This window comes from Callospermophilus lateralis, chromosome 8 (genome assembly GCF_048772815.1).
Source record: "Callospermophilus lateralis isolate mCalLat2 chromosome 8, mCalLat2.hap1, whole genome shotgun sequence".
Lineage (NCBI taxonomy): Eukaryota > Metazoa > Chordata > Mammalia > Rodentia > Sciuridae > Callospermophilus > Callospermophilus lateralis.
In genome coordinates this window covers 19,311,574-19,339,349 of record NC_135312.1, presented here as the reverse complement: position 1 = coordinate 19,339,349, position 27,776 = coordinate 19,311,574, and the positions used below count along the sequence as shown (strand labels likewise).

Below are 27,776 nucleotides of genomic sequence, written 5' to 3'. Positions count from 1 at the left end.
TACGTGTCTCACCATCCCTAGAGCAGAATATCCCATTCCAGGCCCTGGGGGTGGAGGGTCACATGTGCCCATCACAGCCCAGTCCCCTAGCTAGTCCCCTTGAGTTTACACAGGCTTAGGGACACCCACAGGTAAGTGTGCAAGGGTAGAACTGCAGCTCTGTTCAGGAAGAGGCTCTTCTGGCCCCACAGCTGGGCTCACCACTCAGCTGTCTAGAAAATGTGACGCGGTCAGCAGAGAGGCGAGATCCAGGGGCATGGTAATGTGGCAACTTCCGTGATATCAGGAGAGATACTGTGAGTCGGAGAGCCAGACTGTCGTGCCTGTCTGTTGGGTGGCATTAGGGAGGTTTTTTTAACGTCTTCAACTGCCTCACCCCCGGCGGGGGGTCCTTGGGGTTTGCTCTCCAACTCATACGCCAACAAAAATGGCCTAGATATTGGCCTCCGGGGGCCCAGCCAGAGGCCAGCTGCTCATTCCGTAGAATTATTCAACAGCCATCAGCGGCTCTGGCACGTTTCCCTGGGACTCAGCTCTGAATATTGACCCTAAGCAAAGGAAGCGTGTCCAATTTCAAATCCCTAAAGGACCCAGCCAACATCCGGGAATGTTAGGTCTGACCTCTTGTTCCTGGCTCCCAGGTCTTAGAGGGGCGAAGGCTTGGCCTCTCTGAGGGGTGTGGTCTCTTGTGCTTCTGTTGCAGGTGACCTCCACAACTCCTACCTGGACCTCAGGCGCAGGTACGGGAGGCCCTCGACGTGCAGAGCCTTCCCCTGGGAGAAGGAGCTGAAAGACAAGCACCCCAGCTTGTTCCAGGCCTTGCTGGAGATGAATTTGTTGGCCGGTAATGGAGCTTTTGCCTGAGCTTGGGCTGCTGGCTAGAGAGGCTCCCTGTTTTTCTGTTTCTCTCAACCTCTTTGGTGATTTATGCCTCAATGTTATTTTTAACCCTAGTGTTCTAGTTTAATTTCAAATTTAAATTCTGCCCTTGTATGTCCACAACTCTCAATATATCTGTGCATATTTCCAACTCCACACACAAAAACTTAAATTTAGGAATTGCCTGAGCAATTCTTTAAAGCCAAGGCCACAAATGCACAGCCGGTGGCTGGAGCCGGCTCCCACATGGAGTTGGTTTGCAAAGTACCTTTTTGCGGATTAAAAAAAAATGATTATCAGTATCTAAAAACTTGTAGGAAAAAATGCACATTTCTAGCTTTTTATGGAAACATTCAAAGATCTGGTAATCCTCACCCTTCCTTCCTATAGGCCATGATCCTGGAGGTGGGGCGTGGCCGGGGCCTGGTCTGACCATCCTGGGCCCCTTTTCTCTATTTCTCCCCTCCTGCCTCCTACACGCAGGGGTCTGACCTGCCTGGGCCCTTAGGCATTTAGATTTGGGACTTTGATTTGAACTACACTTTAAGCATCATCTCAGGAATTTGCAAAATCCTTTCTAAATGCTGCAAAGGTTCTCTTTAGGCCCATAGCTATTTTGGTTTGCTCAGTTAATTAAACACACACTGTAGGGTCACAAGGGAACTTAAAACCGTGGCTGTTAGGAAGAGAAGATGAAGCTTGAGAGGCTCAGTCAGGGGAAGGGGAGAGCAAGGGTGAAGGGTAACTGTCCCAGTGGTAAGGGGTCACCAAGGTGTTCCTGTGTGAAGGTGATCTAGAAACCAGCCTCCTAAGAATGACAATGTCCAGTGGCATAGTTTTTCTTTGCAGATAGTGACTCTGCTGTCCTGGAAAATTTTGAGCTGGATGAGATTTTTATCTTTCATTCTTTCAAGACTTACTGAGCGACTCCCTGGTTACTTGGCCACCTTCAGAGATAAGTGAAATGACACAAGGTCCCTCCCTGGAGGGACAGACTTGAAAGCAAAGGGAAAGTGTAACACATGTTAATAAAGGCACAAAGAAGGGAGTGGTCATTTCTACCCAGGAGGGCCCAGGTATGCCAGGAAGGCTTCCTGGAGAAGGTGACCTTGGGACTGATTCTTGAAAGGTCATAGGTGTCTTCCGGAGTGGGTGTTGGAGACCAGAGACAGCAGAGAGGGGAGGGCAGCACAGCAAGTTGAACGCAGCAGGAAGGGCTGGGGAGGCCCAAGGAGCCCTGGAGAGGGACACCAGCCTGAAGGGGTTTGGCTTTTCCTTGTAGGTGACCAGAGGTGTATCAGATGGGGCTTTTTGAGGTCCCTCTGGTGGGAGTGGGGGAGAGAGAGGTGAGCTAGAGGAGTGTGGGCCAGAAGTGGGGAGAGGATGGCTGTGGTTCAGGAAGAGAACAAGCAGGCTGGGGTGGGACAGAGTGACGGAGACAGAGCTAAAGGACCTGAAGAGAGTGGCCCCGAAGGATCTATGGCTGCAGGGATGTGGGCAGGGAGGACAAGGAGCTCAGAGGCTGTGTTACATCCTGTGACAGCGTGGCCTCCAGCCATGGTTCCAATACTCACTGATCGTGTGCTCTTGGCAAGGGACTTAATTTCTCTGAATCTCAGTGTCATCATCTGCAAAATGGGTGATAGTGGCCTGTGTCTCCTGGTGTTGGGTTCAGTGAGTTGATATCTGAATAAAATGCTGGGGACAGTCCCAGCACACAGGAGGCCCCTCAGAGGCAGCGCTTCTCAAACTCAGTGCTACCGACTAGACATTTTGCTCCAGAGGATTCTTTGTTTGGGGGCCTCTCGTGTGCATTGTAGGGTATGGAGCTGTGTTTCTGGCTTCCACAGGGTTTCCCCCATCATCCCCTCATCTCCAAAAGTGTCTCCAGACATTGCCCAAACCAGATGCCCCCAAGGAGGCCAAAGCACCTCTGGCTGAGAACCGCAGTGTCAGTGTCATTGTGTGGTTACTGGGCAGAGGTGAGTCCAGGTTTTCCTGGTGGCCTGGACGGTGGTAGGGCTGCCCCTGCTCTTTCCCCCAGACAGACCCACGGGAGTCGAGGTGCTTGTTGAACGTTGACTAATTGAGGCTAAATGAGCTATGACCACATCCACCTCCAAATTGTTTTTATGAGATTTCTGATCATTTTTAAATATAGTGTTGCTTGTTGGGAATGGGAGTGAATCATTTTCACAATACATTCTTTTTTAAGAAAATACTCTCGATAAAAATGTTTTCACATTATTTTTTTTTTACAGCTCAAAGTTTTGTTTATGAGAAGTGAGGGCTATTTTATTCTCCACGGAGGCCTGGATATGGAATCTGGGTAAAAACTCAAATCCAGAGCTCTCTAGCCACAAGGCTTCCTGATGTAGGTGCTGTATCCAGTCAGGCTGGGTTTGGCTTTGGAGCCTCAATGCCGGGTGGCCACTGTAGGATCCACCGTGTGTGCCAGGCCTGTCAGTTAGGTGCTTCTGGGGCCAAATTAGAACAGCATCAAGGAGTGTACATACCCCTGGCCCTGCTGTGTCTCCCTCCCCTGCCAAGGCCTCCGCCTCCCTGGGCCGTGCAGTCACCGGCTTGCCTCAGCCTTGCCCTGGTGGCCGGGGAGCAGGGGGCAGGGGAGTATGTACAGAGGAGGCTCCATTCTTCCCTCAGTGCCTGCCTTTCTGGGTCACGTTGGAAGGACTGGGGTGCCTCCTGCAGAGGCCAGGCCCACGCTCCTTCCCATTCATCTCTCTCACTAGCACAGCGACACTGCTTGGGGCTGTAAGAGCATCTTCCAGCTAACCCAGGAGAGATTGGTGTCGCACATTGTACCCAGCTTCCTAACAAGACTGAAAAATAGGTAGAAAATCTGATTTTACAAGTTGAGGGTAAAAATGGGTTTACATTTTTAACATACATTTTATAAAAGAGTAATAGTAAGACAGGCGTGACCGTCTGCTCCTGGTGTCTCAAAGACCCTTCCTTCCAAGGGCATAGTGTCGGGCTGGCCCTGGCCTGCCTCAGACCACTCTAGTTTATAGGAATTGTGTTTAGGTCCTGTTCTCTGCTGCTGTCCTGACCTGTCCTGTCCTGCTGGTTAACAGACTTTATTAGAATATCCTTTGCTATAGTTGGAATGTGGTTTGTCCTCTAAGGCGCATGTGTCAGAAGCCTGGTTTCTAGCTTGGCCATGTGGGAAGTGAGGAAAGCTTTAAGAGGTGGGGCCCAGTCGGAGGTCCTAAGGTCATTGCAGGGACTGACCTTGGAAGGTATTAAGATCATTGCCATGGGACCCCTGGGCTCTTGAGAAAGTAAGTCTAACTCCTGACCCATTCTCTGGCTTCCTGTTGGTGATGTGCTATTCCTCTCTCTCATATTCCAACCCATCTGATGCCAGCACCATGCCTTGAACCACCAGAACTCTGAACTAAACCAAACCTCTTTCCTTATGAAGTTAGCCTTCCTTAGGTATTTGGTTATAGTAACACCAAACAGACTAATGCATTCACATTGCATTTTCATACCTGAGACAAGTTCTGAGATCAGACAGGAGCATCGGTGTTCAGTGCCTGGAAGTTTTGCTGTAGGAGCTGAATAGAAAGACAAACATCTAAGTGGGCTCTTAAGTCACTCCCAATATTTCATTCATTCATTCATTCACTAAAGAAATATTGACTGAGTGCCCCCTATGAGCCAAGACGCAACAAAATCCATGCTTTGAGCTAGAGTGAGTTAGGCCAAATATAAAGAGAACATCAGCTCCCTTGATTCCCCCAGGGGAATTAATTTGTGAAATTATTTTTCCCGGATTTTTTAACAGATAGGATGGTAGGAGATGATGGTCTGTTATTTCTGATTCTTTAGGAGGGAATCATCTCTTTCTTGGCAGCATCTCCCCATATCCATGGCCGACACTCCAGTTCCAGGGGGCTACACACACGCACGTGGCAGACTTGAAAGCGATCTCCCCCCACACTGTGTGATTTTAGTTGGATCATCTGCTCTCTGTAAGCCAACAGCATACTTCAAAGGACGGCAGGGGTGGAGTGGCCCGGCTTCAGCTTCATTAACGAGCATGCAGAATGGCCTCCACCCCCCGCAGCCAGAACAGCAGGGACAGCACCTCCCAGGTGCTCCCAGAATACCTGGATCCCCCCACAACTGGGAGAATCGCCAGGTATTCACACCTCTGCTCCCAAGGGCGGTAGTTGCGTGTTGAAGCTTTAATGGTGGTGAATACATTTAAGTTACCTTTTTAAATCCAGTGCAGTAGCATTAAGTGTGTCCACGCTGCCTTGCCATGCGTCTCTAATTCTTTGATTCTTTGAAAACTGGAATTCTACCCATGGCCTGAAAACCACCATCCCGCTCTCTGTTCCCAAAAGTCCAACAACGTTCCGTAGCTCCCGTAAGTGGCACCGTTTTTATGTTTCAGTGGCAGGCTTGTTTCACTTAGCACAACGTCCTCGCCCATGGTAGCACGTCTCAGAATTCCCTTCCCTCTTCACACCCTGCGATGTTTCATTCTGGGCATGCGGCACGTTTCGTTCACTTATTCTTCTAGGATGGACTCTTGGGTTTTACCTACCTCTTGGCGATTGGGACTAATACTGCCCTGAACAGGGGAGTACAAATGTCTCTCTTCAAAGACGTTTTGCTCTCAGTTTTTTTGGGGATGCATCTAGAAGCAGAGGGGCTGCATCGTGTGGCAATTCTGTTGAGAAACCTCCGTACTGTTCTGCAGCCGTTCCAGCACTTTCTGTTCCCACCAGCGGTTCTCCAGGCTTCCGGTTTCTCCACATCCTCACCAACACTTGTTGCCTTCCATCCTCACAGGTGTGATGTGTCTTCCATTTTTGTGCAACAGTTTCATAGTAGATTCTTGGGAATTAGGAATGGAAGGCTTTTAGAGGTGATTCGTGTCTATGAAAGAGCTTCCTGCAGGGAAAGTCCCCGGTGGGCCTGAGGAGAATCTGTCTCGCCTAGAATCGTTGGAGTCTGCGTGTCGCTGTCACGTACTCAGCTGCAGACCCCTTGAGGTCAGCACGGCAGGTGGGGGTGTCCAGGTTGTTCTTTTAATTCTCCACCTGCAAAGGTGCTGGGCGTACATTAGCAGCTCATGGAACCCATCCTTCTTGTGACCCTGCACAGCACACTGGGCCCACATCCTCTTCAGAGAGCCACCACACCCTCCCATGGCTCTGCTTGCTCACCTGGTACGCTGCCTTCCTGTCCCAACTTGGGTACCCCACACGTTTTCTCTCTGTCTCCCCGGGCCCCCAGCTGCTCTGCCCTTGTCCCCCTTGATGTTTCGTATGTATCCCTTTAAAGCAACCATCTCCCCACATGATGGTCGATGTGTCTGATTCCACACTAGAACTTAGAATCCTCAAATCTGGAACCGTTTGTAGGTTCTCTAGGGTTTTTCGAAGACCCTCACCTCGGTAAGCCTTTGTGGAGCAGCAGTGCATCCCCAAGGCACAGGGAACCTCAGTGTGTGTGCTGTGCTCCAAACGTCCTCGCTGGGCCAGTGAGTCACTGAAGGATGAAGAATGTGCCTTCCAGGAGACACAGGTTCAAGGTCCACATCGACCATGCGTGGCTCCAGTCCAGACTGATAGAGCACACTGGGCTGCTCTCCTTCCTGCATTTCCCCTCTTTCTTCCACTTTTCCTGAGCCTGTTCCCTTTGGGGAGTCGCGGTCCTGTCTGTAAACAGAGCTCTGTTTCCCAGCTCTGGCCAGGCCCTGTTTGCCAGCTTTCCATCGTCAACCAAAGTAGACAGACTCTTTCTCGGATCTTTGCACACCCATTTTTAAAAGAATTCCAGAAATGTGGCCCTCATGGTTTTGGCTTTCCTGTTGCCCATAATCCGTGTCTGAGATAGACAGGTGTCCAGGGCAGAAGAGCTCGTGGTACATACAAACTCGATCTGGGAGCCATATTTGGGGTTCTCCCAGCACCGAGGTAGGCCCCACGGCAGCTGCAGTGAATAGCAGAGCCAGCCCCCACGCAGCTCTCTCTGCCAAGTGCCAGGGGTGCAGAGGGTAAGACGTTACAGGTTGACAGCTGATGTACCAACCTGGTAGAGAACACAGCTGTTCCCACGGTGTCTCCCACTCTGAGGTGTAACAGGATGTGCTCCTCCCCTCCCAGCGTTGGCAAGCCTCTGAATTAAAGATGGCTGTGCTCCTTGGGCTCCCAGCAGCAGTGCATGTAGATGGGTCCTGAGACCTTCGGGCCCCTGAGGTTCCAGAGCTGGTGCTTTGCATCCTGATATATCTTACCTTGGAACGGGGAATTCTCCTGTGTGGCTCTGTCCTCACGTTCAATCTGTCCAGGCTCTGGGGTGTCATCCAACAAGAGACCCCTGATCAGGACTTCCAGGGGCGTTTGGACCAGTCAACCTGCACCATGTTTCCTGGGGAGCTTCTGACTCTCTAGTAAAATGGCTCCTGCCAGGGCATAGGAATCGCCCTATGAGCATTTGGGTTTTTCTAGAGCTGGTACAGGCGTGTTTAGTATGCATGCTGTTTCATTATTTAAGAGTTGTGCTGGCTACTTCTTTCACTCTCCTGTCACACCTTTCTTGTCAAAACTGAACTCTTTGAATTCAAAACCCCTTTCAGCTCGCATCCCGGAAAGCGAGGCTGGAGGGAGGCTGCAGGAATGGCAATGGCGAGGGAGCTGGAGACCTGAGCACAGGGAGCAGGCTGGAAGGACTCAGGCTCAGGTGCAGGCAGGCAGGCAGGCGGGGTCCAGGGTCCTAAGCAGATGACATGAAGCAGGGAGGGACGGGGGGAAGACAGGGGAGATGGACAGCATGTCTCTGGGGACATCTGCCCTCGTTCCTGGGTACTTGGAGCTGGTGCCTGTGGCTACAGGAAGTCCAAGATCTGCCAATAAATGGTTCTCTGGGAGGAGGCCAGGCCTGAGGCTGGGCTCTTTTCCCAGGGAGGACACCATCTGCCTGGTTCTTTGGGGGCCACTGCTGCCTCCTGCCCCAGGCTTTGGAGTGCTGATGTAGGGAAGAGGTGTCCGCACATGAGGTGCCCAGTAGTTACTGGCTTCACTGGCAAAACGCTACTTTGTTTTCCATTTCATTTTTTGCCAAGGACCGCAGCGTTTATTTGGAGACCCTATAATGCAAGCATGGATGTGGTCAAAATGCAATGATGTTGTGGAATAACACCAGGACACTGTTTTATTTTAAGAGCAGTTTCGCTTGTGTTTGTTGAAGAACTAGCATCTTTATTATTTTTTTAAAGCATACATTTTTTTTTTTTTTTTTTTAGTTTTTAAAAAGTACACGGGGGTGGGGGGGGCACACAAAGAATGAGCTCTGACTTTCCAACCCAGAGAATAACCTGAAAGGAGAGAGAGAGATGGAGGAAGAAAGGACGACAAGGAGAGAGGGACAGAGGGAGATCACTCGTATGAGATCAGGAAGTTTACACAGTGCTGAAAGGTACCAGAGAGAGAGATGAACCAGCCCCGGAAGCTTGGGGAGCCCCTGGGGCTCACTGAATCAGAATGCAAACCAGGGACGCGCAGGCCGTGTGTTTCAGTCAGTAAACTTGATGATCACTCCTTCTAATGGCTTGGTGACATTCTCTCCTTTTCCTTTTTTTCTGCCTTTCGAACTTCTACTTTGGATGCAGTGTGCTTTTCGGAAGCTTGAAACTAAAAATGACTTTCCTATTGATGTCCCTGTCCCTCTCACAGGAAACGAGGGTGCCTTTCTCCTTCTGAATTCTCAATCAGATGCTGGCTCCAGCAAGTGGCCACCTTCTCATAGTTTGCTTCTTGCCTCTTCTAATGATGAGCACACAAACGGGGACCGACCTTATGCCATTATTGTCAAAAAGAAAAAAAAGGGCAAAATAAATGATGCTGTGCCCCTTGGAAAATATAGAGGTGAATTCAAGGTGGCAGTGACTTTTGTCCCTTAACTTCTAGTATAGGGAGACAGAGCATGGGGAAATGGCTCCTTCTATGTGGTTTGTTTGTTTCTTCGTTATCCCCATTAATCTCTATAAACAAGGCATGTTTTAGTTGCAGATCCGCTAAAAAAAAAAAAAAAAATGCATATGCTAAACCAGATGGGTGAAATTAACAGTTTCATTAAACTGACTTTAAAATCGCCAGTTTCACAATATCACCAAAGACATCACAGCTTTGATTTTCGGCAACAGTTGGAACTTAAACTTTAACAAATGTGTGAAATGAGCAATTTTACCTTAGAATTATTAGTTTCTATTATAGTCACTGGTGCAGAAAGTTGTTTAGATTCTTATGCAGACAAAAAGTGATTGCAATATTTTGGGGGGAGTTAAGAATTGTAATGTGCAAAAGAAATAATGGAGCCCTTACAATCAGCCCATGTTTCAGTCTGCAGAGTTTTTCTGTGCTGAGGTTTTTCGCTGAGCACTGTGAAGGATTTGATTTGGTTCCTTATTTTCCAGGGATCCCAGGTACCTGGGCAGCCCTGTTAATGATTTCTGGAGTTCTAAGCCAGGGGTCAGCAGGGCAAGTGTTTTATGTGGAGCTTCATTTGTTTAGAGTCTCTTCCCTCCTCTGAGCCCACAAAGCTCAGATCTGTGTGTACTCAGGCAAAACCCATCTTCTTAGGTAGGCATTTGGCAAAGCAGGTGAGGCAGGAATGAATCGTTAACAAAATGTTAATGCTGCTTTGCTGAGATTGTGCACAGAGGGGCATCTGAAATGAGAACATATTTAAAAGTAAATATATGAATAAGTAGCAGTAGAATTTATGCTGCAACCCTGTCTGAACGCTACGGTGCATATTGAATCCAGAGGAGAAGGCGGCTAATGGTCCAGGATGGTGGGATTCCTACCTCAACTACACAAAGAAAATCCAAAACAAGATCCCCAGACTCCTGATGGGAAAGGCTGTTATCATTCAGATATATCCCAACAGGCGAACGCAGGCGAACGAGGATGTCCACCGCCATGCTGTTGCTCAGAGCAAGACCACTGGAAGCAGCCCAAGAGTCTAAAAATAGACAACTGCTTGGGAAATGGTACAGCTCCAAATGCAAGACAGTTGCCCCTCTGTGCCTATGGGTTCCGCATCTGCAGCTTGATCCATGCACCCACAAAATTAAGAATAGAAGGCTGGGGAAGTAGCTTGGTGTAAAGCACTTGCCTAACATGTATGCATAAGGCCCTGGGTTCTATCCTCCAGCATTGAGGCGGGGAAAGGGGGCCTCAGGAAAGAATAATAATAAACATGGACATTTCTTCCTTGTCATTAGTCCTTAAACAATACAGAGTAACCACTATTTACATAGCATTTACATTGTATTAGGTATTATAAGTAATCCTAAAATGATTAAAAACGTACAGGAAGAGGTTGTAGGTTAAAGGCAGACACAGACCACTTTGCCTGTGGGACTTGGGCCACCTGGAATTTCAGTACCTGCAGAAGTCCTGGAAGCAGTCACCCATGGCGAGCACGGGATGACTGTTCTATTGAGACACTAGAAAAAATGAGCTTCTGACAACTGTATAATAATAATGTAGAGTTCGTTTTTTTAAAAAAGTTGCGAGCTGGAATTCATAATAGCATAATATGCCATTTTGGGAAAGAAAATGTATATGAATGTATGTAAATGAATGTATGTATGAATTATTGTATATGCTAAAAGGAAATGTCTCAAAGCATACATACCAAGCTTTTATCTTCACCGTTAAAGAAAGATTGGGGAAGAGGGCACTTCTGTTTTTATTTTATACAAATCTGCATGGTTTGATTTTTCTCGCAAAAAGCAGCTATTAAAAAAAGATGTAGGAAATAGGGCGACTGTTTGTTCAGTAAGATAATTTTTTTCAGCCTTTTATGTTCTGGGTGCTTGGGATCAAGGGAGACAAAGCACAGCGGTGGAGGGGAGACACCACAGCTCCAGGGACTGCCAGTGCAGGTACATTGTCCCCTCTCAGGGACAGCCAGCCCACCCTGCCCACGGGGACCAGCACCAGCTCATAAACAATCAGCTTTCACAGTGTCACCCTGGATCTTGCTGATTCTGACCTCTGCTTTGAGCATAGACCTCTGCAAGTGAGTTGCCCAGAATAAACCCCATGCCAAGCCTTCCCATGTGGGCACCTCTGCCCGTTCCCTGATGGAGGGCTGAGAAGAGGGGGTCTCTTGCTGCCTTCTGAAACTTGCTTTTTAATAACACTTTTATTTTGAATAGGATGAAGAAAATAAGAATGTTGAATGTAATAGTTCTTAGGAAGGTGAAATTTTAGTCTTGACATTTAGCTTCACATTCAGGTTGACATTATTTACATGTAATTAAGTCCTAAGTTTTACGTACTTAACATCTGTGCAATCCTGTGTTACCTTTGTAACATGGCATCTGGAACAGTGCCTTACCTGTCCTAGAAAGGACTTATTTGTTGGCTGATTAATGTGGATTGATTTTAGAAGACTCCAATAGTTACATTATAGGACCTTCAGACTTGCTCATTTGGGCTTAGATGCTGGTCTGCTTGTAGATTTAGGGGAGAATTCTATAAAATGAAGCATCATGGCTCGGGGCTGTTGAGTGACATGTGACAAGTTGCTGCCTGTCTGTCAGGGGGTGAATGCAGCAGATTGACTGAGAATTCAGGCCTTAGCGACCTGCAAAGCTAGGTTCAAGGGTGGGCTCAACCTCAATCCCTTGGTAACTTTAGACAAGTTACTAGACCAAGTAACTAGTGTCTTATATGCCCAAACCCCATATACAAATGGTCACGTTCACTTCTCTAGGCCTCAGTGTTCTTGGGAGCCTTGTTCCAGAGAAAACCCAGGAGGCTAATAATAGCACAGACCTCCTAAGGTTGTAGGGATCCAGTGACAATCTGCACGGGACACAGGACACACCTCTCTGCTGGCTGGCTGGAAGCCCCCCATGAAAGTTGTCCATTGTTTTGTGTTCAGAGACCCACAAGAGGAACAGGAAGCCAAAGGCAGGCAGGAGGTATCAAAATCAGGTTCATTGGCTCAGATTTTTAGAGCAATACCTAAGAACTATTTCTGGGATAAATCACATTCTTCTTCAGAGAGTCTTAGAAGGAAAGCATCTCTGTGGAAGTTGCAGTGGTCCTGATTGGGTGGTGAATTACACCCGGTAAATTACCCTCTTGAGGCACTCGCTCAGCTCTGTGAGGCCCATCCTTTCCCCAGGAGACTAGGCTGTCATTTAGTGCCAAAGAAAAAGCTATTTACAGAACGAGGCCCGGGCATCCCTAAAGGGTTTCATTTACCTCCCGGGAAGGTGGTATATTTCAAGATACTGTGGGACCCGCCGTATCGATAACTCAGGTGATTTAATTGGTTTTTCTCTCTTCTTTCTAAAGCCCTGTTGATGCCATGGTAATTAATCCCGTGTGCTGTGAATTGTGTTATTTACAGGGCCAAGGAGCCAGAGCGAGTCTGTGTTAGACATCGGTAGGAGGATATTCGAGAAGGCTGTAAAGAGACTTTCCGGCTCTGATGGTCTTCACCAAATTAGCTCGGTCGCCCCCTTTCTGATGGATTCCAGCTGCTGCGGATACCATAAAGCATCCTACTACCTCGCAGTCTTCTATGAAACTGGATTAAGTGTGCCTCGGGACCAGCTGCAGGTGAGCACCTTGTGGGTTCACAGGAGCATCGGCCACCTGTGTTGTGTCTGCAGAACAGCACCCTGGCCAGAACCGGACGTGTCGCACCTCCTTGGAGTCCTTTAAAGACCTTTACGCCCAGGAGAAGGGTCGTGGGGCTGCGTAAACACAGGGCGCCCTGCTTTCAGGGAGTGGAAAAGAGCCCTCTGTGTCATTCTGCACACAGCGCTGGGAGCACGCTGATCCGTGCTTTCCAGAATCCCATTCCTTCAAAAAACAGTGTCCTCTTCCCCATGAGCGTGACTACTCTGAAGGTGAGACCATTATCCCATACTCCTTCTCTGCGAAGGGAAGTCATTTGGGTCTCTAAGCAAAGCATTGTCACATCCAGCTTTCTACCATCAAAATAAATGCCATCCCAGACAGTTTTGTTTGGGGTTTTGAATCCAAATTGATTATGCAACTTGCCTAACATTTAAAGTCACATTTTCATAAGTGTATTAGTCAGGGTTCTCCAGAGAAACAGAACCAATGGGATTATATGTATAGGAAGGATTTATCATGAAGCATTGGCTCATATTGGCTGGTGGTATATTTCCAGCCCGAGCCTGAAGGCCAGAGCGGACTAGGGATGCTGATGGTGTACATTCCACTTCAAGGACAGGAAAAGCCCGATGTCCCAGCTCACACAGACAGGCAGGAAGCAGAAAGAGACAATTCCTCTTCCTCTGCCTTTTGGTTTTATTTAGGATCTCAAGGGATTGGATGAGGACCACCCACACCGGGAGGCCATCTGCTGTCCTCAGTCCACCGCAGTGCTAATCTCTGGAAACACCCTCAGACACACCCAGAAATAACCTATAAACTGGGACCCCATTGCTTGGACAAATTGACAGATAAAATCCATCATCGCAAAAATATGTGACTGAGTCCAGGACACACCAATAGTCCCAGCTACTCAGGAGGCTGAAACGGGAGGATAGAGTTTGAGGCCAGCCTCAGCAATACAGAGAGATCTCAAAAAAGGAAAGGGAGAGAGAGAGAGAGAGAGAGAGAGAGAAATTAAGAAAGAGTGCTAAATGCTCCCTGGTCACCTTTAATCTTCATGTTGGCACACGTGATTGTCCCTGATCTGGGGAAACACACCCAGACAGCTCCTAGTTCCTTTTCAATGACTCATTTGCAATGCCTCTGGTTTATAGATGCTCCTGATCAATAGGATGTTTCCCTGAGTCCCTGAAGCCATCCCCACAAAGGTGGACGAGTGTAGAAAATTCTAGCTTTCTCTGTGCCACTCAGTGGCTGGGTGCTCTACCTTGCTAGGTCTCTCTCTCCTCAAATAGGAGATGACCTTGTTGGACCAGCCAGCCTATAAAGACACTCTGAGAGTGGGGGCTGGGGTGTGTGCCCACATTCAGAGCACGTGTTCACAGAGAATGCAGCTGAAGCAGCACAGGGGTCTTTAGACCAGTTGACTGAGAGGCCAGAAAGTCCTGAGGGAATTTAGGAAGGTCCCCATTTCTCATTTTAAGATACTAGATGTTAGGAAGGATGACAGCTGGGGATTTGTAAGCCATAAGAGGTCTGGGTTAGTTGATTTACTAGAGACAGACTTTTTTCAAAGGCAAGTTCACAATTTCTGAAGTGGCAGGATCATATATAGGGATTGAGCTGGATGACCTTTCAGCGTTAGGATTTTATAAGCCTGTCCTCAATCTTGTGAACACTTTGCCAATTTCCCTAACAGGGCATGCTGTATAGCTTGGTTGGAGGCCAGGGCAGCGAGAGACTGTCTGCAATGAATCTTGGGTACAAGCACTACCAGGGTATTGACAGCTACCCACTGGACTGGGAACTGTCGTATGCCTACTACAGCAATATCGCCACAAAGACGCCCCTTGACCAGCACACGCTACAAGGAGACCAGGTACCTGGGATGGGTGGAAATGCGAGGGAGCTGTTTACCAGGGTTTCTGAACTATCTATAAAGGGTTTTTTCTGTCTCTCAGAGGGTGAGCGAGCATGATCAAATGGAGAGAGAAGCTTTCTTGCCCTCTCTAGTTTACATTTTCTGACTCTGTTCTCAAGTTGTACAGTCCCGCGTCCCTACACAGGAAACTTTCCATGAGTGGGTAGATTGGTATGTGCAGGGGAGATTTGGCCCTGGACAGATTTGGATTTTGCAAAAACAAACAAAAAAAGTGCATTAGGAGCATAAGCCTTTTGTCTTTCTTCCAAAACTGTGTGCAATGGCAAGGTCTGGAGATGTTAGGGAGGACTGAGTCCAAATGTGATAGGCACTAATCTCCTGGGGTGCTTATCAATAATGCAGTGAGCAAGCAGGGACTACAATACACAGACGTCAGTGCCACACCCGGCCAGGCTCCCAGTGCTACACACTTGAGAAATGTCTGTCTCCATCACATGAACCTCCTTGGCCCCGTGCTCCTGGGTGATCGTCAACAGCAGGTGATGTTTGATGACTTTGTCCTATCCTGGACTAAGGACTAGATGAGGGGCACCAACTCCAGCCCCTCATTTTGCAGGCTTCCAAATCTTATTGACTCATTGGGCAAAGAAATCAGTGGCTCACATCTGCCAAAACCAAACAAAGCCACATGTTAGATTAGACTGACAGAGAGATCGTCTCCAGACCTAACAGGCTCAAAGTAGTAAGGGACAAAAGGAGAGCTCCGGCCTGATGACACCAGCCTGCGTCATGGGACAGCAGACAGGAGGTTGGTTTCAGGGTCACAGCACATGAGCTGCTCGAGTTGGGAAGTGTGATTTTTTTTTTTTTCTCTAAAGAGCCAGATAGTAAATATTTTCGACTTTGCCTGGACAGTCCTTGCAATTACTCTACTCTGCCACAGGAATATGAAACAGAACGGGGTGCCTGGGCTTGTGCAGGCAGGGACGGTACATAACTGTGTGGCAGGATTTGGCTGTGATCTGTGTCATAACTTGCTTTTCCCCTGCTTGGTGAGCAGGCCTGAGGGTCAGGATCGCGAATCTTGGGCTAGTGGGTAATTGAGAATCAGAACACTGGGTCCCCAGCTGCGCTGCTGGATTGTACCAGAAACCCAAAGTGCAAAAAATGCATGCTTTGATATTTGGGAATGGATGGTTTTCGTAAAAGAAATCCATAGAGGCCACTGTACGGTTATGAAATAAACAACTCAAAGATATGTGCTGTCAGTGAACATTAAACATGAGTGAAGCTGTAACCACCAAAGCCCGTCTATGGAGACATTTTAATTCCTTTAGAAAATGATTCCTGCTGAATAAACTCACACCCCCTTATTATTTGTACTGAATATTCTTTCAGTGTACATAAACCATGTGCAAAATTTGACCTCCATTCAATAAGAATTAACTTATTAATAAAGTATCTTAAAAGAATCACCCTGAAAAAAAGACATTTTTACAAAACCAGGCTCCAAAAATAACATTTCCTTTGTCTTTCCATAGAGCCAGGATGTGTTAATAGTGCCCTATATGTCTCATGTTATACTTTTTTTTATATTATACTTTAAAGAATTCTAATTCAGCATAAATTAGCAACGGGAAATGGTATGTTGCTAACAAGCTCCTTTTCTTTTGAAGATTTGGCATATGAAATGTTATGATTATGAAAGAAAATGTTTAATTGGTTAGAACCAGAGAAAAGATCCATCTTGCAGCTGAAAAGTCGTATGATTAAGGATCTCAGATAGGAATTATACACTTAGAAGAGTTGTGTCATAGCTCATTTTCTTAAGAATGTGTAATTAATGGCTTCTTGAGAATTTAAGCAGGTGTCATACATTGATTTAAATGTCCTTTTGTTGAGACATCTATTAATTCACCAGCATAATGTAGCAAATGAGGAGCTATAGAAAGCCAGACCTCTAATTAACAAACCAAGGATCTGTCAATAACTCCCTCCTTGATTCTTGTTTCATTTTCTCTTTTATGTAACGTGTGGTTCACATCATTTCATCTTCTTTATTAGGGCTCTCGCTCCATGTCACTTCTTCATGATTTAGTGGGACTCGGCTTCAGATTAAACAGAAAGAACATGGCTAGTGTTTCTGTTTGTTTGCTTTTGTGGCTCACGTCGTGAATGAGTTCCTCCTGTTCTGCCCACTCCTTAGAAGTTGCTCTCCCTCGAGGCTTGATGGTGGCTTCCTGTCCCCTCTGCATTTTCTGGGCGGTGGGGGGACAGGGGTTCTCTCTACCCCACTCCGCCCTTCGTCTCCAGCTGAGGCTTTTCTTACATGTCCCTGTCTGCAGTCAGAGGCGTCCTCCTCCTCCTCCTTCCCACCCCCTGCAGCACCTCCTCTGGTGGCACCATGGTCTATACTTGAAACTGGGGCATCTTCTCTGATGCCCCATCATCCTGTCCGTCAACCACCCCCAACAGCTCTACATGCGAGTTTCTCTCTCCTCCCTGTCTCCATCCCTGCTGCCACAGCCTGGTTTTGTCCTTCATCCTCTCTCCACTGAGCTGCTTCAACAGCCACCGTCTCCTATGTGTTGAATTGTGTCCCCTCAAAACCCATACGATGGCTGGGGATGTAGCTCAGTGGTAGAGCACTTGTCTAGCATTTGCTAGGCCCTGGGTTCTATCCCCAGAACCACAAAAAAAAAAAAAAAAAAAGAAAAAAAATCCGTATGTTGAGGTACCAATGCCCAGCATCTGCAAATGGAATTATGTTTAAAGATAATATCTTTAAAGAGGTGATGCTTTTAGATGAGGCCATTAAGATGAGCCCTAATTGCATAGGAACGGTGTCCTTTTAGGACGATATTAGGACGCAGACAGTGCAGAGGGACAGCTGTGTTGGGTCACTGAGAAAAGACAGCCATATGCAAACCACAGAGAGCCTCCTTGGAAGAAATCAGGCCCGCCAATACCTTGATCTTGGGCTTCCAGGCTCTAGAGCTGTGAGAAAATAAGTTTTTGTTGGTAAATCACCCAGTGTGTGGCAACCACAGGAGAGAACACGCCTCCTCTCTGGTCTTCCGGTCATCTTGACCCTTCCCGCTGTTCTCACAAGGGACTGAGGATGTTCTCTGCCTGGCTGAGTGTCAGAATCAGCAGGGGTTCAAAGAACACCTGTGCATAGGCTCCACCCCGGGGTCTCAATGCAGCAACAGGGGCAGGGCCCAGGGGTGCGGGTGCCCCCCCCCCCCCCCCGCCGACCCTCCATATCTACAGGTTCCATACCCTCAGCTTCAACCAACCACAGACTGAAAATATTTGGAAAGACAAAAAAAAAAAAAAAAAAAAACTGTCTGTACTGACCATGTGCAGACTTTTCCCCTTGTCACTATTCCCTAAATGAGCCAGTCTAATGGCCATGTTCATAGCATTTTCAATGTATGAAGTATGAAAAGTAATGGAGAGATGATTGAAACCATGTGGGGGATGTGCCTAGGTTATATGCAAAACAAATCCCCTTTGGCTCCTGAGGGGTGAGGGTTTGTATTTAAAGCTCCTCAGGTGGGTGCAGCATGTAGCCAGGGTTCAGAAGCACTGACCCCGGAGAACCAAGTCCAGCTAGCTGGTCACAGAGCACATCGACATGCCTCCACCCTCTTCTTCCATATTCTCGGCTCTTCACCCTGGCTTGGCCCCAGCTCTGGCAATAGCAAATCTTGGCCACACTGAGGTGCTCCTGCCCGGCTCCTCCTCTGTCCTGCTTTCTCCACGCCCTGTTTCCCCTGGGGACCTCCCCCTTTACAGTGGCACACCTGTCACCTCTTCCTCCCTGGATCCTCCTTTTGCAATGTCACCACAGAGCCCAGCCCATGTCTGTCATGGCTCCTGTGCCCAGGGTTACAGACATGGCTCCCTCTCAGACCATAAGCTCTCAAGGTAGGGACCTTGTCTGTTCTCCTTGGTGACCCTAGAGCCACACGCTGATGGACGTGCAGTTGGCGCTCAGTGTTTACCTTGATGGAATGATGGAAGGGGTGTGAGGGCAGGGCTCATCCAGGGACGAAGAGCTGGTGACAACTGTGTCTAGTTGATGCCAGTGCCTTCAGATGTAACCAGGGCTTCATCACAGACGGTGGGTGCCCAGAGCACGGGGCTTTAAACCCTGCGTCCCTTGACATCCCGCGTTTGGGGAATCTTGTTTCTCTGTCTCTTTTCCGTCACAGTTGATATTTCCCCATCTTTACTTTAAAAGTCCTAAAAGGTTAAGTTTCAACAAAGACAACACACAGCCCTATTGGGAGTCCCACATGCAGCTGATTTTCACTCTTCAAAAGGCAGGTTCTTTGTGGCAGTTCCGAGGGGCTCTGAAGGGAGGTAGCAGAGGCAGGCAGGTTAAGTGGAGGCTGTGAAACCGCCCGTTCCTCTTGCCAGCTGCTCCGTGCCCCCGGGAGTGCCGGCAGAGCCACTGTATTTCACAAGTCTGCAGAAGGCAGATGCTTCTGGAAGACATGAGGCTGCTGAGAGCCTCTCCAGCTCCGCGTCTGTCTTCCTGTCTTCCCTCTTCCTCGTCCCTCTCTTTCTCCCCCCGCCCTTCTCCCTCCATCTCTTCCCTTCTCTCTCTGCTCCCTTCCTTTACCCTCCCCCGTCTGGATTTTCCTGAAATCAGTGATGGCAGCCTGCAGGCTGAGCAGAGGGCAAGGCGGTAAAGCCCTGAGCCCCAGCATCTCCAGGACAGCCTGGCGCCTGCTGCGGCGTGTGGCCCAGGGTGGTCTGAGGATTGCACAGTTTCCAGACTTTGGGCCTCGGGGGACCTGGCAGCAGGCTTCAACCCTGCAATATAAGATATGAACCTCGGTGCTCATTCTGGAGACATTGATTTTATAAATGGCCACAAAAGAACCTTCTGGAAACTGTGGAAGATTCCAGAACTGGCTAGTCTGGGACATTTGATCTCTGTCAGCATCCCTTGGCTCTGCGTACCCTGCTGCGTCCCCCACCACTGTTGCTTCTTCATGTCACACCTTCTTTCTGGGCCACCAAATGCTAATTGAATGAGAGGACAACCCCATGCTGCCCCCTTTAAGGGTCGCTCTGTCTTCAGAGGCTCTTGCACATGATCTGTTTTCACGCCGGGGCCCAGACACGCGGCTCTGACGTGGTACTAGTTGCTAAGGAGAAGCAGCCCCCTGCCTGGGGGTGGCAGGCAGCATGTGTGGCCCCGGGGCCGGGTTTGCCTGGGTTCACACCCCGGGCCTGCTGTTCAAAGTGGGGAATCTTGGACAGTTCCCCTCACCTCTCACCTCTCCACCTCAGCTTCTCACCTGTAAAACGGGAGCCACCACGCTCTGCAGCTCCCGTGGGTTTTGCAGCACAAATAAGTCAGTCCACACGCCACGCGCTGAACGGAGGCCAGCACACAGCGTGAACGCTCTCCCATGTCTCCAGGCCCCCCCCCCCACTGTCTCCCCAGGTTCTATTCCTTCCATTTTCTAAGCACAAAATTCCCTAGGTAGATCTTCATCCCCACAAAATAAGGCTTTGAGCTGTACAAAACTGCAAATACCAATAGGAAGGCTGACATTCTTAACTGCTGTCAGCGCTTCTCACTTTAGAGTGAACAAGGCCCTAAAAATGATGTTTCTGGTTAGTAAGAGCAGGCCCTGCACCCGGGAGCGGCTGAGCTCACGCATGAACTTTCTCACTCAATCCTCTTGCCAACCTGTAAGCTCAATATATTATCCCCATTTTATGGAAGAGGCAACTGAGATACAGAGATACTAAAAAACTTTCCCAATGTCACACCACAAATAATTTGTGGAGCCTTGATTTGAAGCCCCCAAGTCATTCTGTTTGCAGTGTAAAACATAATGGTTAGTAGGCTGAGTGCTTTTGACCCAGCAGGTACCGTGCTAAGCTACATTTTATGGGTGCAGAACATGAGTATCAGATAAATAAAGCAACTGGCCCAGGTCTTCAGTAGTTGGTGGTGAGTCAGAATTCAAGCCCCCTATGTCACATGTTTAAGATTGCCCCTAATGGCCCCACCTTGCTGCAAAGCCCCAGTGGCACCACCCAGCAGAGTGCAAGGGCTGGGTCGGGGATACCAAAGACAAACGTGTTCCTTCCTCACAGTGATGCCTGGCTTCTGGGGCCCCCTGGAGACACGGTCTCTTCCCAGACTCCCACAGCCCAGTCCCATGGAGTTCCTTAGGTACCTGGGAGACCCGGAAAGCCGCCACTTGCTTCTTCCTCACAGAACACCAAGGCCAGGTGCAGAGTGTGGGGCAACGTGGATCCAAACTCCTAAATCTAAGACGTGAATATATGATCTCAGGCAAGTGAGTTAACCTCCCTGGACTTCAGGATCCACATGTGTGAGATGGGGACATCCAGGGTGACTGTCTTACCAGGTTACAAAGATTCGATGCATCCACCTGGGCAAGTAGTCGGCACAGTGCCAAGCAGGCCGTAAGGCAGGTTCGGATGCACGTCATCAGTGCCAGAGATGGGCAGGAAGACCCGAGGGTATGAGCCTCCCTGTAGGGCAGAGCCAGGGTCTTCCCGTGTTATTTCTTTCATTCAAGTCCTATGGCAAGGAGGAGGAGGAGGAGGAGGAGGAGGAGGAGGAGGAGGAGGAGGAGGAGGAGGAGGAGGAAATAAAACAAGAAGAAAAAGAAATCGAAAAATCAGAACGCCCCAGTTCTCCAGATGAACAAAAACCCTCCCATTGAGAATCCCTTATTAGGGAATTCCCCGAGCTTTTGCCTGATTTCAGGCTCATCGCAAAGAACAGAGTGTCCCCTGGAGCTTGAGCTGAAGGGCTCTCAGGCTGCACCCTCTGCACACACTGGTCACTTGGCAAAGAGTAAGCCAGATAGAGCTCTGATGCCCCTGAAGGGGACCTGCCTCCCCAGGCACAGAGCAGAAGGACTGGGGCTGTGGCCCAGAGTCAGGGACTCTGTGTATTTCCTAAACTACCAACGAAGTCAGAAGGGAAACCAGGCCTGGGCCCCTGGGCTTTGATGCTTCTTTCCCAAGTCCTCAGCACCTGCCTGTGGCAAGTGCTGGGCATGGAAAGTGCTCTTCAGGATCCCATCCTGGCACATCCTGGGGGGGGCGGGGCGTGGAGCCTGGAACAATGGGACCAGACTTCTAATGAACAGCCAAAATTCATGCATCAAAATGAATCTTATTTTCTTCAAAGGCTGTGTGCAAATTCAAAACACTTCGTGAACTCTCCCTTTGGGTCCATCTGTAGAGTCTCCAGAACATTCTTTCTCCAATTCTGAGAATTAACATGCCTTCTTCTTTTCAGAGTAGATTTTCAAATTTTGGGAAATAGCCCAAAGATATTTGAAGCTGAGCCTGAAAATAAAAAGGGTTAGTCATGCAGGATAGTAATACTTTGGGATTAAAAACTAAGGTCATATTCAGAAAATATTGATTTACCTTTTTTTGAGGCTGTGTGTGTGTGTGTGTGTGTGTGCGCGCGTGTGTAATTTCTGGCTCTGAAACCTGTGCTACCAGATGGACTGCCAAACAAGCTTGAATATTAGAAGTGGAAGCGGAAAAAAATCTGGCCTCTCAAAGCAAACACTTTGATAGGAACACACACGCGTGTGGCGATGTGAGACAGAATACGTTTGTTTAAAAAGAATGTGGTCTTGGGGCATGGTGGGCCGCCTCCTGTTTCGGTTATTCATGTAGTTTGTGCTGGAGCAATTGACTGCTGCGGTAAAACTACCCTCAGGTCTTTTTGCATGCCCATAACATATGGGTTTGTCTGCCTGTCCGTCTTTCCTTCCTCCCTCCCTCCCTTCCTTCCCTTATTCTTTCCTTCCTTCCTTTTAGGCATATGTTGAAACCATTAGACTAAAAGATGATGAAATACTCAAGGTGCAAACCAAAGAAGATGGGGACGTCTTCATGTGGCTGAAGCACGAAGCCTCGCGAGGCAACGCAGCAGCCCAGGTAAAACGCTCCCCCGTCTCAGACATCCCACTGGCCGTAGTGGATCAGGCCATCAAAACCTTTCAAACCTCCGGGGCTTGAAACAACCCAGTGTCTTTCTGGCTCACAACACAGGATTTCTTGTCCAGCGGGGCCTGGCCGGGGCTCTGCTCTCACAGTCCCTTGGAGCCCCGGCTGACCAAGGCTTTTCCACATATGCTTCCAAAGCCGTTGCAGCAGGGCCACGCCATGGTGTGTCACAGGCTGGCTCCTAAGGCCTCCGCTTAGAAGTGGCACAGGTCACTGGCAAAGCAAGTCACATGGCTGCTCGTGACGTCAGGTGGGACAGAGTGCCGTCCTAGTGGCCACCCAGAAGGAGAGCACGACGGTCTTTGTGAGCAGCCCTGCAGGTTCCTTTCAGATATTTTGGATGCATCAGATAGAAAACAAGAAGCATCTTGGGTTCAGGAGAAATTAGATGGGCTTTGAAAAGAAGCCCATGTATTCAGCTGGAAGAACAATGGAAAATCATTATGGTGTGTCAAGCCAAACGGGTCGACCTTGTCTCTCAACTATCTCGTGTTCTTTAAATGGACTTTTGAGATGTGCAAGGAAGGGCAGCACACTGGGGCAGGGTCCTCTGCCTCATTCCTTGCTTAGATTTCACTGTGAAGAGCGCTGTCCCCCCCAGCAGCCTGCCCAGGTGACTGCATGGGGAGGGAGCCTCCTTCCTACCCGAGGGATCCTGCCTCTGCTGAGTGCACCCAGAGCCCAGCAGCCTCCCTGGCTGCTAAGCAGACAGAGGATCACAAGGGGGAAAGGAAAGAAAAAAGAGAATGAAAGATATTAACAAAGCCACCTGCTCGGGGCCTCCTGCGGGAATGGGCCTCCCGCCCTCCTACAGATCCCCCCAGCAGGTCGGCAGATACTTCGCTGGAAGATGAAAGTATCTGGGGGGTGGGGGGAAGGGAAGAGAAGGAGATGACAGGCGGAGCAGGAAGGAGCCAAGGCAGGAAGGGAGCCATGGGGCCAGGCTGCCCACAGACCCAGCCCCTGTCTTTGGCATCTGGCCTTGAGCTGCATCTCCCCAGTTCTGAGAAGTCCAGTGTGTGGTTTCGGAAATTCCACGGACATCGCCTCCCTCACAAGGGACACTTCTTTCTTCTTTGCTTCAGAAACTCTTGGCAGAGAAGTTTCTGTGAACTTCTACGAGGGGCGGGGGTGCGGGGAGAAAGATTAAAAAGATCCTGAGGTCTCGCTGCTCCACAGCTCCCAGCCTTGACTCTGATGGTGGATCCATCCGCAGATGACAGGACCCGAGCTGTGCTCAGTGCTCTAGAGGGATCGCGGAGCAATGGTCCAGAAAGACAGCAGAACCTCCCAAAGGAGTGGGTATTAGACGAGAAAAAGAGAGTTGTGAAATGTGGGCCGAGTTCTGTCCAGCTCTGGCCCTGGGTGCCAGCAAACACACACACACACACACACACACACACAGGCACCACTGTTGGGGGCTGAATGAATGCAAATCCACCTTCAGGCTCTCCCCCCGCCCTGCCCCCATCACTGGAAGACAGTGTCTCTCTGATTCCTCGTTCTTCACATAAAACATTTTAAACCAGGTTTGTCCTCTCACCTTTAAGTCTTACATTAGGATTTAAACAGGAAATGCACTGTTGTAAATTGCTATTGTCTTTAAGCAACGATTGGCCCAGATGCTGTTCTGGGGGCAGCAAGGTGTGACCAAGAATCCCGAAGCCGCCATCGAGTGGTATGCCAAGGGAGCCCTGGAGACGGAGGATCCCGCGCTAATCTACGACTACGCCATTGTGTTATTCAAGGTAAGAACCACTTAGTCTGTCCTGGAGTGGTGCGGTTGTACTGCCCGGCCTTCCTGAGCAGTTTCCAGGGTCGGGCAGGCAAACCTGGAGTCTGTGGTGGAAGGAGTTAGCCCACGCCTCTGTCACTCCTGATGGAGAGGGGTACTGGCGAAAGAGGCAGGCGCACAGCATTTCGCTGGCTGCATTTTTTATTGTCAATCTTACATGTGTCACCTGGATTCTCTGTACTTTTCAAAAGCTGTGGCCTTCCCAGGGAGACCTCCCGTTTTATGGGTTGGTGCAGGGCTGCCAGACAGCAGGTGCTGCACTTGGCCACTAGCGTACTCAGTGAATTGCTGCTTCAACAAAGTGTGGGTTGGGGCCCCATCTCACCAATCCCACCAAAGAAAACAAAGATCTTGGTTTTGAACCCGTGGAAGAATAAGGAGAAGGGCCTGGGAAGAATCCAGGAGACCGACAGAGATGTTACAGTCCCACCTCGGCAAGCATGGATGTCCTTGGAACCATCTCATCTCATGAGACGAGGTCACAGTCATGGATTGAATGCGATAACATGATCAATGAGCTTGGAGAACTGTGAAATGTGTGTACCTTATACAAAAGAGTAATCATTCACACTCATTGATTGCACTTAGGTGAATTAATGCCTTTAATCTTCACAGACAGTGTATAAGGTGGGAGCCTTAGTGTATTATGATCATAGTTTATATTTGTGGAAACAGAGGCACAGGAAGATTTTGTCACTTACCCAAGGTTGCCCAGATGAACATTTTGGACTGGGATAAGGATCCAGGCAGACTGGCTTCCCAATCTGTGCTCTTCACCCCCAAACAGAGAGTCATAAATTCACCTGCCTTGGAAAAACAGAACACTTTGGCTGTGGTAAGGAAACCCCTGGTCCTTATTTCCATGCCCAAAGAATGCAGCTTCCCCTAAAAGTGAGTGTCTTCGAACAAAGACGTGTATTCACATGGCAAGGCACATCTCCAGAACCACAGCTGTGGACACTTACTGATTAACAACCATGACTTTTGCTACATTTCTACCCTCTAAACCCCATCAAAGCCTGAAATGCTATTGGTTGTTATGGTTTCCAAATTGAGAGCCTGGACCTTCTCTTTCCAGGCATCAAATCAACATAGAAATTGTTTGAATCTTCGCCATATGCCAATGCATCCGTGTGTTTATTCAGCAGGCATCTACTCAGGGCTGACAAAGTGCCAGACTCTGCACGAGGTGGAGGGACATATGGGTGCATGAGTCACATCCCTGGCCTCAGGGGGTGCATACACTGGAGGGGAGGGCAGAGGACAGAGGAGAGATACCTGCCCACAGAGTTGGGACTGGTCACTGTGAAAATTGTGAAATGATAAAGGCATGTATCAGACATTATTTCTGTTCTAGGAGCTATTGAGAGGGAAAGGCACGTACATAAATAAATGATTCTGCTGGTGACATGTTTTCTCGGTTCTGATTTCCCAAACCTGAAAGCTTTTTTTTTTGTTTGTTTTTGTTTTCTTGCATCCTAGCTAAGTTATCTCTGGGTGGGATGCAGGAAGCCCTTTATCTTCCCTTTATCTCAGGGAAGATTTTCACCTCTAGCTAAGAGGCTTTTCCCAGTGTATTCCATGTGAAAGAACCCAGTGGAAAATGGGTTTTCCAAATGTAAAGAACAGCTGTGTCCTTGACACATTTGGCAGTGTGGGGGCACCTAAGTCATTGTGTGCAAAGATGGCACCAGGATGGTGGCTGTGGAGAGTCCAAGGCAGTCAGGTGCATCCCATTTGCATCCACAGGAGGATGAAGCCTTGACTTTGACTGTAGCAACAGTAGATAATTGCTGAGACTCACTCTGTGCCAGGACTTGACATTTCCCACATTTAACAATTTCCAATACTACTCAGATTTGTGCACAGTGCTTTGTACAAGAAGCCATCCCACTTCTGATTAAATAGCAAGTACACGGGAAACATCCTGCCTGAGAAACTGAAATATCTGGGTTACGATTGCGGCTGTGACTCTATAGATTTGCACAAGCCAGCTTCTCTGGGCCCCATTTTTATTCCTTCAAAACAGAAAATTGAAGAAGATAAGCTTTGAGCTCAACCAGGTTCTGCCATTCTGTGATTCTGGCCTTTCTGATACTCTTCCAGCAGTCCAAAAAAAGGTTATCCCATTCCCTATCCAGTTATTCCAAACGTCCTTCTGTGTCCTTCTCTTTCCTCTTCTTCTGTAATTAAGTGAAGTAATGGTGCACTTCTGAAAAATATTTCCATCATCTCCTTTGCTTCAGCCCATCAGTTTTATTAAGTAGGTAAGTTAAAGTCTAGTCGAAACTTGGTACATATAATTTCACCTTTAGTTCCATTCATAATGTTATTTGGGGTCCTGGAAAATACAGAGTCCAGCCTACCTTATGTGTTTCCTGTATCCTGCAGGAGATTATGAATCACTGTACTTTCTCACTATAGAGCTGAAATGTACACGAGAAAATATGAGTAACGGTTACAAGCTTGGACTCAGTTCACTTGCCCGGGTCCAAACCCTGGCTTTGGGCCTCACACAGTGTGTGACTCTCAGAGGCTTCTTGGGTGGGAATGAAGTGTCATCTCTGGTGGGCTGCCATGACGGTTAGCCATGATAGGACTCTGGTGGCCCATGTTAGTCAACCCAGGAGCACTTTTTAGTGCCGCCTCCATTCGCTCAGAGCTTAAGCATTTCAGCAGAGCTAATAGCTGCATTCCTGCGAAAGCCTCACATGTTCACCTCACACGTGACCCTGATGACTTTGTCTGAGTCCAGAAGGACCCTGTTTTGCATGGCTGTGACCAAAATGCCTGACTAAAGCAACTTAGAGGAGGAGAGCTTTATTTTGGCTTACAGTTCCCTGGGTCTCAATCCGTGGTCAGCTGACACCATCTCACAAACATGGCAGAAGGGCATGGTGGGGGAATGCCGCTCAGCACAGGGCAGGTGGGAAGCAGAAAGATCAGAGACAGAGGGAGGGAAGAGGGATGGCGCGCCTCGGGTGACCTACTTCTTCAACTGGATGCCATCTCCCAGTCGTTCTTTCTGCTATCCGTGGATTAATCAATCATTAATCAATTAATCAATTAATCAATCAACCTTCAGGACCCAGTCACTGCCTGAAAGCCCCCACCTCTGAACCTTTTGCATTAGGGCCCAGGCTGTCAACACGTGAGCTTTGGGGGGACATTCCAGGTCCAAACAGTAATAGACCCCATGAGGCCCCTGGAGGATTGAGGGTGTTGGACTTCTCCGTGAGTTTGGAGCAGCAGCGTTGCCACCTGGCTCCCCGTGGCAGACCCGTGTCCACAGAGACCTCTCAGACCCACCACTTTGCACGTGGTCTTGCAGACACCTCAGCCTGGGCCACGGAGTTCCTTTCTGGTAACAAGAGCCTCAGAGACCATGTCTCTGCAGAAGGATAAACCAACTCTTCTGGAAAATCATGATTTTGCTGGAAGAACCTTGTTAGTGTCTGTCGTTTGCCTCTGAGGCAACCAATTTCACAGGGTCCTATCTCCTTCGCAGCAGGTTCTCAAGCTGCTTCTG

At 48.7% G+C, this 27,776-nt stretch overlaps 1 protein-coding gene across 3 annotated transcripts in view; it reads left to right on the top strand.

Annotated features, from left to right (window-relative positions):
* Sel1l3 (SEL1L family member 3) overlaps positions 1-27,776 on the top strand; it is a 97,708-nt gene that overhangs the window by 38,754 nt on the left and 31,178 nt on the right. For all 3 annotated transcript variants that reach the window (XM_076864728.2, XM_076864729.2, XM_076864730.2), the window contains exons 9-13: positions 704-844; positions 12,295-12,506; positions 14,233-14,412; positions 22,264-22,383; positions 24,060-24,200. In XM_076864728.2, the coding sequence (XP_076720843.2) occupies positions 704-844; positions 12,295-12,506; positions 14,233-14,412; positions 22,264-22,383; positions 24,060-24,200 (794 nt within the window). The remainder of the gene's footprint in view (positions 1-703; positions 845-12,294; positions 12,507-14,232; positions 14,413-22,263; positions 22,384-24,059; positions 24,201-27,776) is intronic.